Raw genomic sequence first — 14774 nt, 5'->3', positions numbered from 1 at the left:
ATCTTTTTCTCCTGTAATTTCTCTGCACCTCCCTTGCACTTGGTGGTCGTTTGTCCATTATAACGTGAATGCTAAACTTCCAGCATAACTATTACAGCTCACGTCTCAGGGCCGGGAGGCGTGGCCATAGTGGGATTCGTAAATTTGCGGCCCGGAGTGGGGAAGGGGGTTCCTGGATTTCATTGGGTCAGGCCAGTGCCAATAAAGAAAATTAACCAATGGGCCGCTGTGAGTTCTTTATGGGCCCGACCGGCCATAAAATAAAAAAAGGCCTATTTATATCGGCGATTCGGCCCAAAAGTCCGTCGGCCCACCGGGAAAATGTCCGGTATGCCAGATGGCCAGTCCAGCCCTGCTCGGGTTCATAAAAATGCCTTAAAATCAAATCGGACACAACGGTTAGCTTTATAAGACATTGGGGAATGATGTTATATAAGTGGCGTGACGAAATTCAAACTGTAAATATAATTTAGTTATGACGAAAGTGTAGCTAGCTAGCTGCGGTATTTCCCCATTGTAATGAATGGGACATATAGCAAGCAGCTGCTCGATCCTAAAAGACGCCCGTTCCGTTAAAGTAATGCCTTAAAATCTAATCGGCACAACGATTAGCTTTATAAGACATTGGGGAATGATGTTATATAAGTTGGGCGCGTGAAATTCAAACCGTAAATATATTAGTTATGCCGGCAGCTGCGCGGAGCCCGTATGCAGTGTCCACAAGGGGTGACTTTGCGCGGGTGGAGCCCAGCAGTGCGGTCGCTCTCGTCAGACTGTGTGGAGCTCCTAAAGTCCGACACGTCTTCGCCAAATTTGCAATTAGCCATCAATTTTTGTAAACGGCCCATATTTTTGAGCTTTATATAGTTGATTTCTCGCTTAAAAAGTCTCAGAAGTGAATTTGGTAATGAAACATTGCAGTGTCTGGAATATGAGATTCTGTCGCTTCTCCGATGTATGTGTATTGGGGATTCGCTCAACCAATCAGCGCGCGTCTCTAATGTCTGCGTATGGCAAGTCGCTCAACCAATCAGCGCGCAGCTCATCTAAATATTCATGACCATACCATATTTGGAAGAAAAGCTCTTGTTACAAATAGGGCCAAAACACAGGGATGCATAAGGGCCAGTAAAATATCAACCAGGCCATTTTCAGCCCAACCAATGTTACATACCCCATTAGGAGACCATAAGGAACAGTGTGAAATACCCTATATAATCATTCTATCACCCCTTTAAGAACAAGAACATTAAAAGTTAAGCATCAAAAGTAAAAGTACTCATTTTGGCAGAATATCCCGAATGAGATAGTTTCTTTTATTTAGGGCGGGTTTTTTTTGGCCGGTGACTCTTTACCAATTTAGGCCTACATCTATTCATCCTGGCTGTCTCAATACAAAAGTGAAAGTAACGGTTCAGTAGGCTAATCCTCGTCACCATTTTGTTCAGTGCTGCTGTTAGAGGACCAGATCAGATTTAATTCTGTTGAAGAAAAAGCCCTGAGGACGAAAGGCGGGGTTTATTCTTTTTTTTCATTAAAGTAAGTCGATCATTCGTGATTTGTTCCGTAATCTTTGGTCAGGTGGGTTTTGTTGCCTGCGTCGTGATCGTTTGCGGTTTGTTCTGCACCAGCCTACTTCCTCGTGGCCTGAGATGGATTGTGCTGAGCTGTAGATAAATTAAACAAGTCGGAGTTTTAGAAAACAATGTCGCTAATACATATAATTCTTTATTAACACAGATATAATTGGCTTAACTCTTATTTGGCAGCATGCAGCTACTTTTATTTCACTTAGACTTCGGACGCTTTAATTTGAATATGTTTATTATTAAGTAGGCACCAGTTATTAAATACACGGATGGACGATGGTGTACAGAGTGAAAACAATTTTTGGAATGTGTCCATGTGAAACATTTGTGTCCTTTACAACCCTATTGAATTTGTTCTTTTTTGCGCTATAGGAGTGGTCATGAAGAAGAGGAAACGGCCTGACTCATCTTCTTTAACTTCTGATGAGTCCTTCCAGCAGCCAATCAGTGAGCCGTCCGTCAGGTAATACCATGTTAGTGAATCATAAAAAGACATTGTGGTGTTAACACACACACAAATGTGACTGGAAGTCTATTTTTAAAGCAAAAATAACAGTGCTATTATGCTTGATATTGTATTAAAGTTTACAAAGTATCCCGTTTTTAAATTACCTTTATGGAACAACATATCAACAGTGTATGGTTATCAGGGACTGTCATCGTGGTTTGTGTATAAAGTCTCCAGCAGGTGTCGCCATTGTGATCATATAAAATGCTTCAGGGAGCTTCTCCATCACAAGTTTATATGTAGTGTAGTACATTGATCTTCCACAGGGGGTCCTCAGAGTCAATGCAGGGGGGCCTTCAAATTATTGTTAATTTTTTTAAGTTTTTTTTTTTCAAAAATTAAAAAGTCTTACAGTAACATGAATCCAAAATAGTATAAGCAAATATAAATCCCCACTGCTTACTGGCCTATAAGTAAGGTTAGGTAGTCACTAAGGCCATCCACAGATGCCACATGTATGTTTTAACATTAAAACATGATTTATAAAATCAGACAGTTATTAGGCTATTTTACTAGCTTAGTATTCTATGCAGTAAAAGGTATGTATAAAGGCTTTAGGCCGCACTAAACTTTATTGTAGGCCCAGTTTATTATGCAACTTAATTTTTTACAGTATGGGTCTCTGCTCCGTCTCTCTTTCAGTTAAGGGGTCCTTGGCTTAAAAAACGTTGAAGAACCCTTGTGTAGTACATTTAAGTGAAAGCCATGCAAACCTTCAAGTAGTAATGTAACGATACGCTCAACTCACGATTCGAGTCACGATTTTTGAAGTTCACGACACGATTTTCTCAGGATTTTTTTTACAGAATGTGCTGCGGACAAATGACAGAAAATGTTTCCTTTGTTTAAATAAACTTCAAAACCACAGATATTATTATTATTAATATTTATGAAAAGTGCAAATGGTATTGTATTTTATCTTAAATAAAAGAAATCCAGAAGGTCTAAAAACATACTTGTATGTATAAAGAGGCAATTTTGTTTTTTTGAAACCTAAAAAAGTGTCTAAGTGACTGATTGGAACAACAGTCTTTGAAATTGGTCCAGTATTAAGAAAGAAGGCTGCAGATGAACATGCTACAAGATAACATTGCAGGCCAGTTCACATACCAATTTCAAAGATTTTATCCACATTACTATATTATTGTTATTATTATTATTACATTATTACATGTAATTTAGCCAACGCTTTTATCCAAAGCGACTTACAATTGCTATATATGTCAGACGCTGCACACCTCTGGAGCAACTATGGTTTAAGTGTCACAGGGACACATTGGTTGATGTATGGGAATCCACCCAGATCTCCCACACCAAAGGCATGTGTTGATGTGTCATATCCACTGCGTCACCACCACACATTAGTTACCAAGACACCAATGCATAAGAAAATAGGGTCTGTAGGATACAAAAAAAGGAAATTACCCTTTAACCAAGCCAAACCTCAACAAATATTGTGTACAGCTAATTAGTGATGTTACCCGTGAACCCCCTGCTTCGAGGCATGTATCGAAGAAATGAACCAATTTGGAATGAAGCTTTGTATCGGAGCTTGATTCGTTTTTGAGATAATAACATGACCAGTGATGTCCGAAGCTTCGTTTCACACACACACCCACGGGACTGCTTCGAAGTTGAATTCAAAGCCTCAAAAATAGTGCGACACAGAGCGTGTATTTGTGGGTTGTTGCAGTAGGATAGTCAACTGAGTCAGGAGAGTTAGTGAATATAGAGAGATTATTATAGCGATTATTATAGCGAGTTGAGAGTTCATAGAAAGTAGAAAGTTTATAGCGAGTAGACAGTTTATTGCAGGTTAGAAAAGAAATAGGCTCAGCCCTGGAACAGTGGAAAAAATTCTGTTTCTGAATAAAAATGACATTTGATGTCTATCCCCACAAACATTTGTCACCAAACACAATAATATCCCCCTGACCTGTCCACGAGCACTGTTATTGTCCATAAGCACCATCACTGTCCCAAAGTATGTCCTTGCCCCTGTCAAAGCACTGCCCCAATCAATTGACTCAAACAATTTCTATAAACACCACACTTGCAGTAGACTACATGTCAGACTGTTGCTCATATAGTGTACGCCTTCTGCACTGCCTATTTCACCTATCTGACAAACTTTGTTTGTGGAGAAGGCAATTACATTTTTATTTATGCAAGGTCCCAAATAGGCTTAGTTATTTAGGTCGTTTTTATTTATCCATGAATTCATACTCAAAATGTATTCATCTTCGGCTCAAAGACATTCATGGCTAATATTTGTGAAACAGTTTGTGACGCAATGCTATCCTTAAAGGTGCTCTAAGTGATATAACGCGTATTTTAGGCTACAACATTTTTCCATTAGCTGCCTGTCCCCTGAACACACTGTAAAAAAACGCGTTCTCTGTAGACAGCCCAGGCTCCACAAACGGTAACAAAAACAAACTGCGCCAACCTGCCCCACGAACCATAACAAACAGTGTTCCAGACAATAACCGACAAGAAGGAGCTGGTTGAGCCATCACTGCAGCAGTGTTAGCACGTAGGCTACTTCCACAATGCGTATACATGACTCAACCAGCTCCTTCTTGTCTGTTATTGGCTGGAACACCGTTTGTTATGGTTTGTGGGGCAGGTTGGCACAGTTTGTTTTTGTTGCTGTTTGTGGAGCTTGGGCTGTCTACAGAGACCGTGTTTTTTAACAGTGTGTTCAGGGGACAGGCAGCTAGCGGATAGTGAGAAGATATTTGCTGTATGTGACAAAAAATGTTGTAGCCTAAAAAACGCGTCACATCACTTAGAGCACCTTTAACTTCCACCACCAGATGTCCTCATAGAGTTCTGAAGCTTTGAGTACTGAACCTTTTTTCGATACATTTGGATTGAAACCTTCACTGGTTCAGAAAGCTTCAGTTCGCCATCACTACAGCTAATGCATTAAAATATCAATCCGTTTTAGGAAAAGGTCATTTGTTTGTTATTAAGTAGATAATACAATCTTTTTCTCTTAGTTCACAGATGAGTGCAGCAAAGTCCACACATCCCAGCTGTGTCTCTCTGAAGAGCGATGGATCCATGTACATGCCAATCAATTTTGGTCTTGAAGAGATACAAAGGTAATTTTAATGTATTCTGTAAATGAAAAAAATGTACATTATCTTAAAGCATGTTAGGCCATGTGTTATTACAATTATTAAAGGGGCTGTACTTGTATTCAGAAGAAAAAGTGGTTTGGGATTGCCTCCACATGGCTCTCGCAACCAACTAATAGTGTGTTCCACTTGAACTGGCAAGATTTTCAGAGTAGCCAGACGGAAATGTCAACTGGAACGCCCCCTGAAGGTAGATTTCCACACAAACTCTGACAAAAGCCAATCCCAAAATCCCACATTGCTGCTCTGTGCATCAACAGTAGTGAAAGCTGTAGTAGTATACTGTTTATCACTAAATCAGTCGTACACACATTTCTGTGGACTTGTTGTTTGTGTGCACAAAAAAACTGCGTAATGCGTTGTTATCAACTAGCATCGCTAACAATGGCTAATCTGGCTAGAGCAAAACTCCACTGTGAATTTCCGACTTGTTGTACTGGTACGCAGTCAACTCGGGTGTGACGTCATTCCGAGCTCCGGCTTCCAACTTTCAAGGTAAATGCCACGCAGCATAGTTCTCCAACTCATCAAATACCGACGCTTTTGTCACCGTCCTCCGACGCACAAGGCACTCACATGCACGCACTACCAGACCAGCTATCAGACTAAAGAACAGAGAAACTCTGATTACAACACACACAGAGGGAGTGTGACTTCATTCTCTGCTCATGACACCATCACTCACTCATATCTTTACATAGCAAATAGTATTTTACTGCTGTATTGTTCTGAATATCAAGAAAAGCACCTTTAAAGATGAATAATGAGATTGAAAGTGATAAATCAATTTGTTACTGCAATATATACATGGGTGTCTGTCTGCTTTTGGATAAGCATGAATATTTTTTGAACTCGTGGATGTGTCTTCACTCTGTTCATATCAGTTCTCGTCTTTCCATTGTCTTTATAGCCTGGGAATACCCTGACGAACTTTGGCAAATTTGAGATTTGCTCTGCAAGTCCGTCTGGCCAAGAGCCCATTCAAGCCCATTTCCAATTTTTCCAAATCGAGGCACCGCTGAGGCAGGCTTTACACGATGACGATAGCGCAGCGACATTGAAGCAGATTTTGTACATAAAAGATGATCGCTCTGATTGGTTTTAAGTCTATCCAATTGCGCCCAGAGGCATTGGAGCGGCGTCCGTTGGTGACGCCCCTTTGGAAATGGGCTGTGAATGAACCTTCCCCAGACCCACTGGTGTCAACCAGGCTATTGTCTTTTTGCATCTGTCATGAATTTATGTGTAACTGGTTTTTCATTTGTTCCAATAGACAGCAGAGTGAAGAGTCGTCCAGTGCAGAGTGTTTGGAGGATTTTAGGGATCCAGTCTTTTTAACCATTGGACACCAGAGAGATACTGCAGAAGACACGTGTAAGTTTAACTATGTACTTCACGTCTGGTTGCAGGTTCTATTCAAATTCATTTGACCTTTTGGAAACCACAGGCATACGGCTTACGTCTTGGCCAACTGAGGCAATAGATACAAAATAATTACCTTTAATGAATCTGAATGAAAACGTTTGTATTTAGTTGTTACAGGGAACAGCCATCGTTCGAAAGCAAAGAAGAATCTTAAAGAAACAATGCAAAAACTATACACCGTGGCATACGAAGGCCATAGTGACCAACAGACTTTTCTGGAAAGCACCTACACAACGCTCTACGTCATCGCTGGAGAGAGTGGAAATCCACATGCAGAGCATGAGTTCAGGCACCTTAAACGTAAATTGGAACGACGATCTTCTACAAATTCAGTCCACCTCTGTGAAATCTTCAAACGGTCACATGGCCAAGAGAAACCACCCAGAACAGTCCTGACGAAGGGCATTGCAGGAATTGGAAAATCATTTTCTGTGCAGAAATTTATTCTTGACTGGGCTGAGGAGAGAGCTAACCAAGACATTGATTTTGTTTTCAATCTTGCTTTCCGAGAACTGAATTTGAGTACAGAAAACAAAAGCTTGCATAAGCTCCTGACTGATCATCACCCTGCGCTCTATGATCTGAGAGATTCAGAAGATTTCGTCAAAGCCAGGGTTATCGTGATCCTGGACGGCCTGGATGAAAGCAGACTTCCACTGGACTTTGAGAACAAGCCGGTAACATCTGTCAGTGAAGTAACATCTGTTAGTAATCTCCTAGTGAACCTCATCCAGGGAAACCTTCTTCCTGATGCCAACCTGTGGATAACATCCCGTCCAGCAGCAGCCAGTCAGATCCCTGCAGAGTTTGTTGACATGGTAACGGAGATACGAGGGTTCAGTGACCCACAAAAAGAAGAATACTTCAGGAGGAGATTCAGTGTTGACGTGAGCCTTGCTGACAGGATCATTTCACACATTCACTCTTCACAAAGTCTCGACGTCATGTGCCACATCCCGATCTTCTGCTGGATTTCGGCCGTATTATTTCAGGAGATCTTTGGGGGAGAAGAGAAAGCTGAAACTCCCCAAACTCTCACAGAGATGATGGCACATTTCCTGTTTGCCCAGACAAAACGCAGAAGCAGAAAATATGACAAGAAGACTGAGGAAAACCAAGAGAGACTTCTCATGACACACAGAGAATTTCTTCTGAAACTCGGCAAGCTTGCATTTGTTCAGCTGCAGAAGAACAACCTCATCTTCTACGATGAAGACCTGGAAGACTGTGGCATTGACATACGAGAGGCATCCGTCTACTCTGGATTTTGTAGCGCAGTTTTTAGGGAAGAAGAAGTCTTTTCCCAGAAAAAGATCTCCTTCTTTGTGCACCTGACCATACAAGAGTTCTTTGCAGCTCTTTTTGTCTATGACTGTTTCACCAACAAGAATACAAAAGAGCTCGGCAACTTCCTCGATCTGAAGGACGAAGAACATACCTTACTTGATCTTCTGAAGATGACCGTTGACAAAGTGTTGGAGAAAAAGAACGGCCATCTGGACTTCTTCTTGCGATTCCTCCTTGGCCTCATGGCAGAACCAAACCGGAGAGTCCTTCAGGGTCTGCTGACATCGCCGGACCCAAGCCAAGATACCCAAAAGAAAATCTTGACTCACCTCAAAGCCATCCGAAGAAAGGCCCTCTCTCCAGACAGTTGCATCAGCCTCTTCCAGACCATGGTCGAGATGAGAGACAACAAAGTCAAAAACGAGATTCAGGAATATCTTAAATCGTCTGATCGTTCAAAAACAGAGCTGACTCCACTGCACTGCTCTGCGCTGGCCTACATGCTGCAGGTATCAAAGAATGATCTGGATGTGTTGGACTTGAAAAGTTACAACACATCAGATGTAGGCCGAAGGAGGCTGATACCAGCTGTGACGACCAGCAGAAAGGCCATGTAAGTTTACTTTCTCTGTAATATGTGACATAGATATATATATACACACATGCTTTCAACAAACTGGTTTGTAGCCAACTGCTGCGCAAAATTGGTCTGAATATCAGTTTGTCAGTTTCAAGTTACAAAGATTGTCAAACGCGCCACAAGTTCCAATTTCAGAAAGGTGTGGGGGACTAGGTGGTAAATGCAGTTCAAAGATCCTACAAGCTCTTTATTGGAAGCATACTGACGCCTTAAGAAATAATAATTGTGATCCTTGAATGAACATGTATGGTTAGTTCTGACCAAGAAGAGCAGGATTGTCTCCTTGTATCGCATATTAGTTTTAAAAACATCAATATTTATGGATGTATTTTTTTTAAAACTACATTTTTCTCATTACATTATAACTTCAATATCCACCCTTAGACTTGCAGACTGCAAAGTGACTGCAGAGTTGGTAGAGCACCTGGCTTTGGCCCTCAAGCACCCCTACTCAGTTCTGAGAGATCTGGACCTCAGCAACAATGACTTGACAGATTCAGGAGTGGAGCTGCTATGCGATGGACTACCAAGTCAATGCTGCAAATTGGAGACACTGAGGTATTAACACAAATAAAGGACAGTAACATATAATGGTAATGGGCGGACAGGTAATCTTCCTACTATCATAGAAACATTCATGGTCCCCAGAGGATGGATCCCAATTACTGACATTTCATCTAGCGCCATCATAGGGTCAACATTTTTACATATTCAATAACTCTCTCTAGATCTTCAGGACGGATTGACAAAACATTTTGTACAAACATTCATGGTTCCTAGATGATAAATCCTTCTGACTTTGGTGACCCCTTGACTTTTTCTCTACCTGTTATGGTTTAAAGCAGGGCTTGTCAAAGTTCGGACCAATGGCTGCATCCGGACCAAATGGCACGTGACACTTCATAAGGTCAAAACACACGGTGTGTTATGACCTTATGAAGTGTCACGTTTTCTATTTCTATAAACATTTTGTATTGGTCAATAAATGGTTAATGATGTTGAATATACAAGTGTAACAAATCATAGTTGATCCGTGATCCGTACAGACTTGAATGTATGTTGCTAAAAAGTTATAAGTGAGTTGATTAAAGGTTATTTTGTTATTGCCAATCATTTCGGACCTCTGACCTTGAATAAAAATCCGATGCGGAATTTGAATAATACTTTTAAGAAACTCTGGTTTAAAGTAAGTGTTTCGACAATTTCAAGGAAATATAATTTACTTTAGCGATTCTTTTTTGATAGCTACAGCCTTCTCAACAGCGCCAGTTCTACAATACATAACCCATTTAAAGGCCACTCATCATTTTAAGCCTACCATCTTTTCAGTCTTTCAGAGATCTGTGGAAATACATCTGTAATCTGCATGCTAATAAACCAAACACTGTTTTCTCAGGTTGTCAGGTTGTCAGGTAACAGGGGAAGGATGTGCTTATCTTGCCTCGGCTCTGGAGTCCAACCCTTCCCATCTGACAGAGCTGGACCTGAGCTACAACAATCTGGGAGAATCAGGAGAGAAGCTACTCTCTGAGCTGATGAATGATCCACAATACAAGCTCGACATACTCAAGTAATTATAAAATACAACATTATTTACTTTCATACTGAAGGAAATACGTGTTGAATACTGTTACAAATCCACTATGGTGAGATTGAAGTAATGACGACACTAAAATTCTAAATTCATGATAAAAAAAACAACTTAATTTGCTTTAGTTCTAGTTACTGCTTACATGTAGCCACATATTTCAGTATTACCACTAATCGGAAGTTGGGGGGAATCTTATTATCTGACTAAATTCTAAAACTTAATTAAACATCAACCCTTAAATATTTTCTCAACAGCGTTGAACATGGTGGAAGTCACAGGATGGAACCAGGCTTTAAGAAATGTAAGTATCTGCATATTCACTGGTGGAAAGAAATGTTTTGAACTCTCTCGAAATAAAGTGTTTTCTTACCTCCAGATGCCTGTGAGCTCACTTTGGATCCCAACACAGCCCACAAGAACCTCCTTCTCTCTGAAGGGAACAGAAAAGTGACCTGGGTTGACGACGAGCAGCCATCCCATCACCAAGAACAGGTGCTGTGTGAACAGAGTCTAAATAAGCGCTGCTACTGGGAGGTCGAGGTGTTTGGACCCTTAAGCATTGGGGTCACATACAAAGAACCTGACCAGAAAGGGAAGACGAATGAGATGGGACACAATGACGAGTCTTGGTGTCTAGTTTTCTCTAATGATGGCAATTACGTTTTGCACAATAACGAGAAAGTAGATGTGACTTCACTTGGATGGCGCTCTAGTCGGGTGGGAGTGTATCTGGATTGGCCAGCTGGCACTCTGTCATTCTACAGAGTTTCTTCTGATAGTCGGACCCGCCTTCATACCTACAAAACAACGTTCAATGAGCCCCTCTATCCCGCTGTTAAACTTGAACATACTCAGTCTTCTGCATTCTTTTATCAGCTAATATAATCAACCTTTCAATGCATTCACACTAGAGCCAATACTTTCTGTCAGAATTGGTTATTTCCCATAGAAGGTATAAACAAATAGTTGTATATATAAACAAATAAGTTGTAGACTCTCGGGTTTCACAATTAAGTAAATTTACATCCTAGAAGTTTGAAATGAGGTTACTGTATTTGATAATCCATTGATTGAAATTTTTGTCATTTGTCAATCCATGATACCAAACAGTGTTAGGATTATGCCATTAACACTTCTGGGAAACTATACTTTTGTTCAATTTTCTTACATTTCATTGAAAAAAAAAACTTGCAATTTATCAAGAGAAAAAAAAATACAAAACACATTAAAAATAAAAATAAAGAAAAACATAAAATACAATAAATCGATAAGAAAAAAAAGCCTGGACTTCTTATATGAAAACGTGTGCAGGCGGGAGGGGGACACTCAAATCAATGATGGGTTTATCACATTGACAACTTTAAAGGAACACACCAACTTATTGGGAATTTTGCTTATTCTCATCTACTAGGTAGACGGTTTCAAGTAAGGAGTTCTTGAACCAATTTCAAGACACACACATAGTTAGTGGTAAATACATATTACTAAAATATTACTTTTAAGACTGCTTAAAAAAAAAATGGAAAGGGCTGCAACTTTTAGTTTCTTTCTCTTAAAGGAATTTGGGAATTTAGCTTATTCACCGTAACCATAAATACCCTTCTCATCTCCGTGCGTACTGTAATGCTGCCTGACACCCCCAGCGGCAGCAACCCATCACAGATCCTGCAGGTGAATGGTTCCAGAAATCCTACTGCTCCGAATTGTAACAAAAATGACAAAATAACGGCAACATGTTCCTATTTATATGTTGTGATTTGTAGAGTCACAGCGTGTACAAAAAACAACGTAACATGAGACACAGCCATCTTCTAACCATAAACAAACCGGGAACTATATTCTCAGACAGGCGAAGCTGCAAAGCAAATCACTCCGCCCAAGTACTATTACTAGTTTGTTTACGGTTAGAAGATGGCTGTGTCTCATGTTACAGTTTTTTGTACACGCTGTGACTATACAAATCACAACATGTAAATAGGAACATGTTGGCGTTATTTTGTCACTTATTCGGAACAGTAGGCTAGTAGGAACCAGTTACCTGCATGTTCTGTGCTCGCCTGATGCCGCTGGAGCCGTCAGACAGCGTTACAGCACGCACTGAGATGAGAAGGGTATGTATGGACTAGTCTAACTCTGGGGGTTACGGTGAATAAGCTAAATTCCCAATAAGTCGGCGTGTTCCTTTAAGAGAAAGACAAATTAAAAGTTGCAGCCCTTTCCCTTTTTTTTAAGCAGTCTTGTAAAAGTAATATTTTAGTAATATGTATTTACCACTAACTATGTGTGTGTCTTGAAATTGGTTCAAGAACTCCTGACTTGAAACAGTCTACCTAGTTCCTGGCAGACTTTTGGCAGCTTAGTGGAGTTTTTTTTGTGTGCTTTGTTAGTTTGTTCAGTGACACATCATACATGAAGCATACATCAATAATAGACATATGGAAATGTATGGCAAAAGTAGCATAAGGTCGATACTCGCAAATCACGTTTTTAGGGAAGTGCATGTCTTATTAAAAGGAGACAAGGTCCGCCTGTAGTTTCGCACCCTGAGTTTGTTGAGGGGTCGCAGTTTTGTGTTAATCAAAATAAATAAAATGACAGGACAGGAGAAAAAACAGTGATATAATGTAACTTTGAGCTTTCATTTCATTTGTCTTTTCATTGAATACCAGTTTATATGTATTATTATTACATATTACATATTATATGTATCAGTGTTATCTTGTGATAAAATAGCTTAACAGTGTAATATTGCTTTTGAGAATAAACCGCAAATGAGGAAAACGAGTGTGGGTGTTTTTTTGTGTGGAAAATGACATTTTTCCGGACTAACCAGTTAAGCAATCTCGTTAGACTTGTGTAGTGGTATATTGCACTGGCCAGCAGCAACAACAACGTTTCAGTAATCTTTTGTGTCTCCTTTATCACAAATATGTAATAAAAAAACACTTCCAAAACTTATAACCTCAACTAAGAACACTAAAAACGCCGTTGTGAATAGCAGGGATTTTGAATTATTGCTTGAATTATTGTTTTAGTAAGCTACACCCAACAGACAGTGTCATCAGTATTGGTTTCTGTGTACACAAACAACAATGGATTGTCCACCTTGTCATATTGGGATGAATGGTTCACTGGTTTGGCTCACAGTAAAGGGTGGGGCAGTCTGGCTGCTTCGCGTCCCAGCTGTCGTCGGCCCCCAGACACACCGAGGGAGGGTGGGGCTTCTTCATCCATGTGTCACAATAAGAGCCCTGACTTCTACAAAAGAAGAACGAAAGAAGAGGCTGCAGGTGAAAGATAATATCGCTGAGTCAAGTTAAGATTGTGTAGGTGTTCTTTGGCCCAAAAATCAAGAAAGCAGTGTTCACTTTGAAAAACCATGTGTAAAAACAAGTGTGGTTTTTTACAGGGAGTTAAGGTGCCAGACTTTCTTGGCCTGTACCCAGTCTTTATTCTAAGCTCAGCTAATTGTCTTCTGACTCAAGCTTTATATTTAACGCATAATCATTATATTAGATCATAAATTGCTGTCTGTATTGTTACTTATTATGATAGTAAAGCTCGACTGATACCGGATTTTTTAAGGCCAATACCACTATCAATCTTTTAAGAGTCTTATAATGATATATTGTCTCGATAGTCATTCCTAAAAATAAATACAAAATAAACTATTTTGATACGGCTTCCTTAGAACCTAACATTTCTGTACCGTAATTTTTTATTTCTCATCAGTCGACATATAAACACATATACCAATATTGTCTCTGTAAAATATATTTGCAATAAGCTAATATCATCGATATTTAGTATAGCAACATAAGCCGTGACATCCAAAGCCACACCGTTAAACATTTAATCACCACTTATCAAATATTTAGCTGACTATAATGGAGGAGAATTATTTATTACTTTAGCCATTATAATTTATCTTTTGTACAAATATTAGGGGGCGCCAATTTCAGCAAATTGCTGGATAGAAAGCTAACAACTGTAGGCTAAACATTTTCAATATTTTACTGAAAAAATGTTGTAATGTTGCAATGTAATGTATTGTTTTAAGCTCACGGTTTCCTGTCAGGACGAAGGCTAACGTTAGCATTTTTCTCTTGGTTTCAGTCCTTATACTAGGTAAGCTAACGTCTCCTGTCTCCACTGTTCACCTAGCATCTAATTGTTGGAAAGAAATTAAATTTCCCAAAATGTTTACTATCAGTCAATTTTCAATACATTTACTGGAGGATAAACAATGTTTTTCCTCACTTTTGTTTACATTATTGTATTGCTGTAAGCTAGGGTGACCAGACGTCCCGAAAAATTCGGGACAGTCCCGATATCCAAGCAGTTGTCCCGAATCCCGAATCCTGCTCTAATTGTCCCGAAAATTGGAGAAAAGTCTCAAGAGCAGACTCTCGAGTAGTTATATTCTGATAGAACATTAAAAACTGTTCATAGTTGCCAAATCTGGCGATACACACTCACCCTGTAGGTGAGCTTTGGGCCCAAATGTACGCGAAATATGCCAGCGCCGGGCCTCCAGCGCAACCCAATCTTAGGAGGTATAGCTTTAGTGCATTTAAACTTTTGTTGT

General features: G+C 39.9%; 2 protein-coding genes across 2 annotated transcripts in view; one reads left to right on the top strand and one right to left on the bottom strand.

Annotated features, from left to right (window-relative positions):
- LOC120572171 overlaps window positions 1-14774 on the bottom strand; it is a 284405-nt gene that overhangs the window by 81322 nt on the left and 188309 nt on the right. The gene's annotated exons all lie outside the window — the stretch shown is intronic.
- LOC120572161 (NACHT, LRR and PYD domains-containing protein 13-like) lies at window positions 1406-11620 on the top strand. Its single transcript, XM_039821333.1, has 9 exons — window positions 1406-1539; window positions 1962-2052; window positions 5103-5207; window positions 6517-6617; window positions 6777-8568; window positions 8980-9153; window positions 9992-10165; window positions 10441-10487; window positions 10563-11620. The coding sequence occupies exons 2-9, from the start codon at window positions 1970-1972 to the stop codon at window positions 11069-11071; spliced, it is 2985 nt and encodes a 994-aa protein (XP_039677267.1). The 5' UTR covers window positions 1406-1539; window positions 1962-1969; the 3' UTR covers window positions 11072-11620.

This window comes from Perca fluviatilis, chromosome 14, assembly GCF_010015445.1.
Source record: "Perca fluviatilis chromosome 14, GENO_Pfluv_1.0, whole genome shotgun sequence".
Taxonomy (NCBI): Eukaryota; Metazoa; Chordata; class Actinopteri; order Perciformes; family Percidae; genus Perca; species Perca fluviatilis.
Note: the sequence above shows the minus strand (reverse complement) of the source record. Positions and strands in the feature narration are given on the sequence as shown.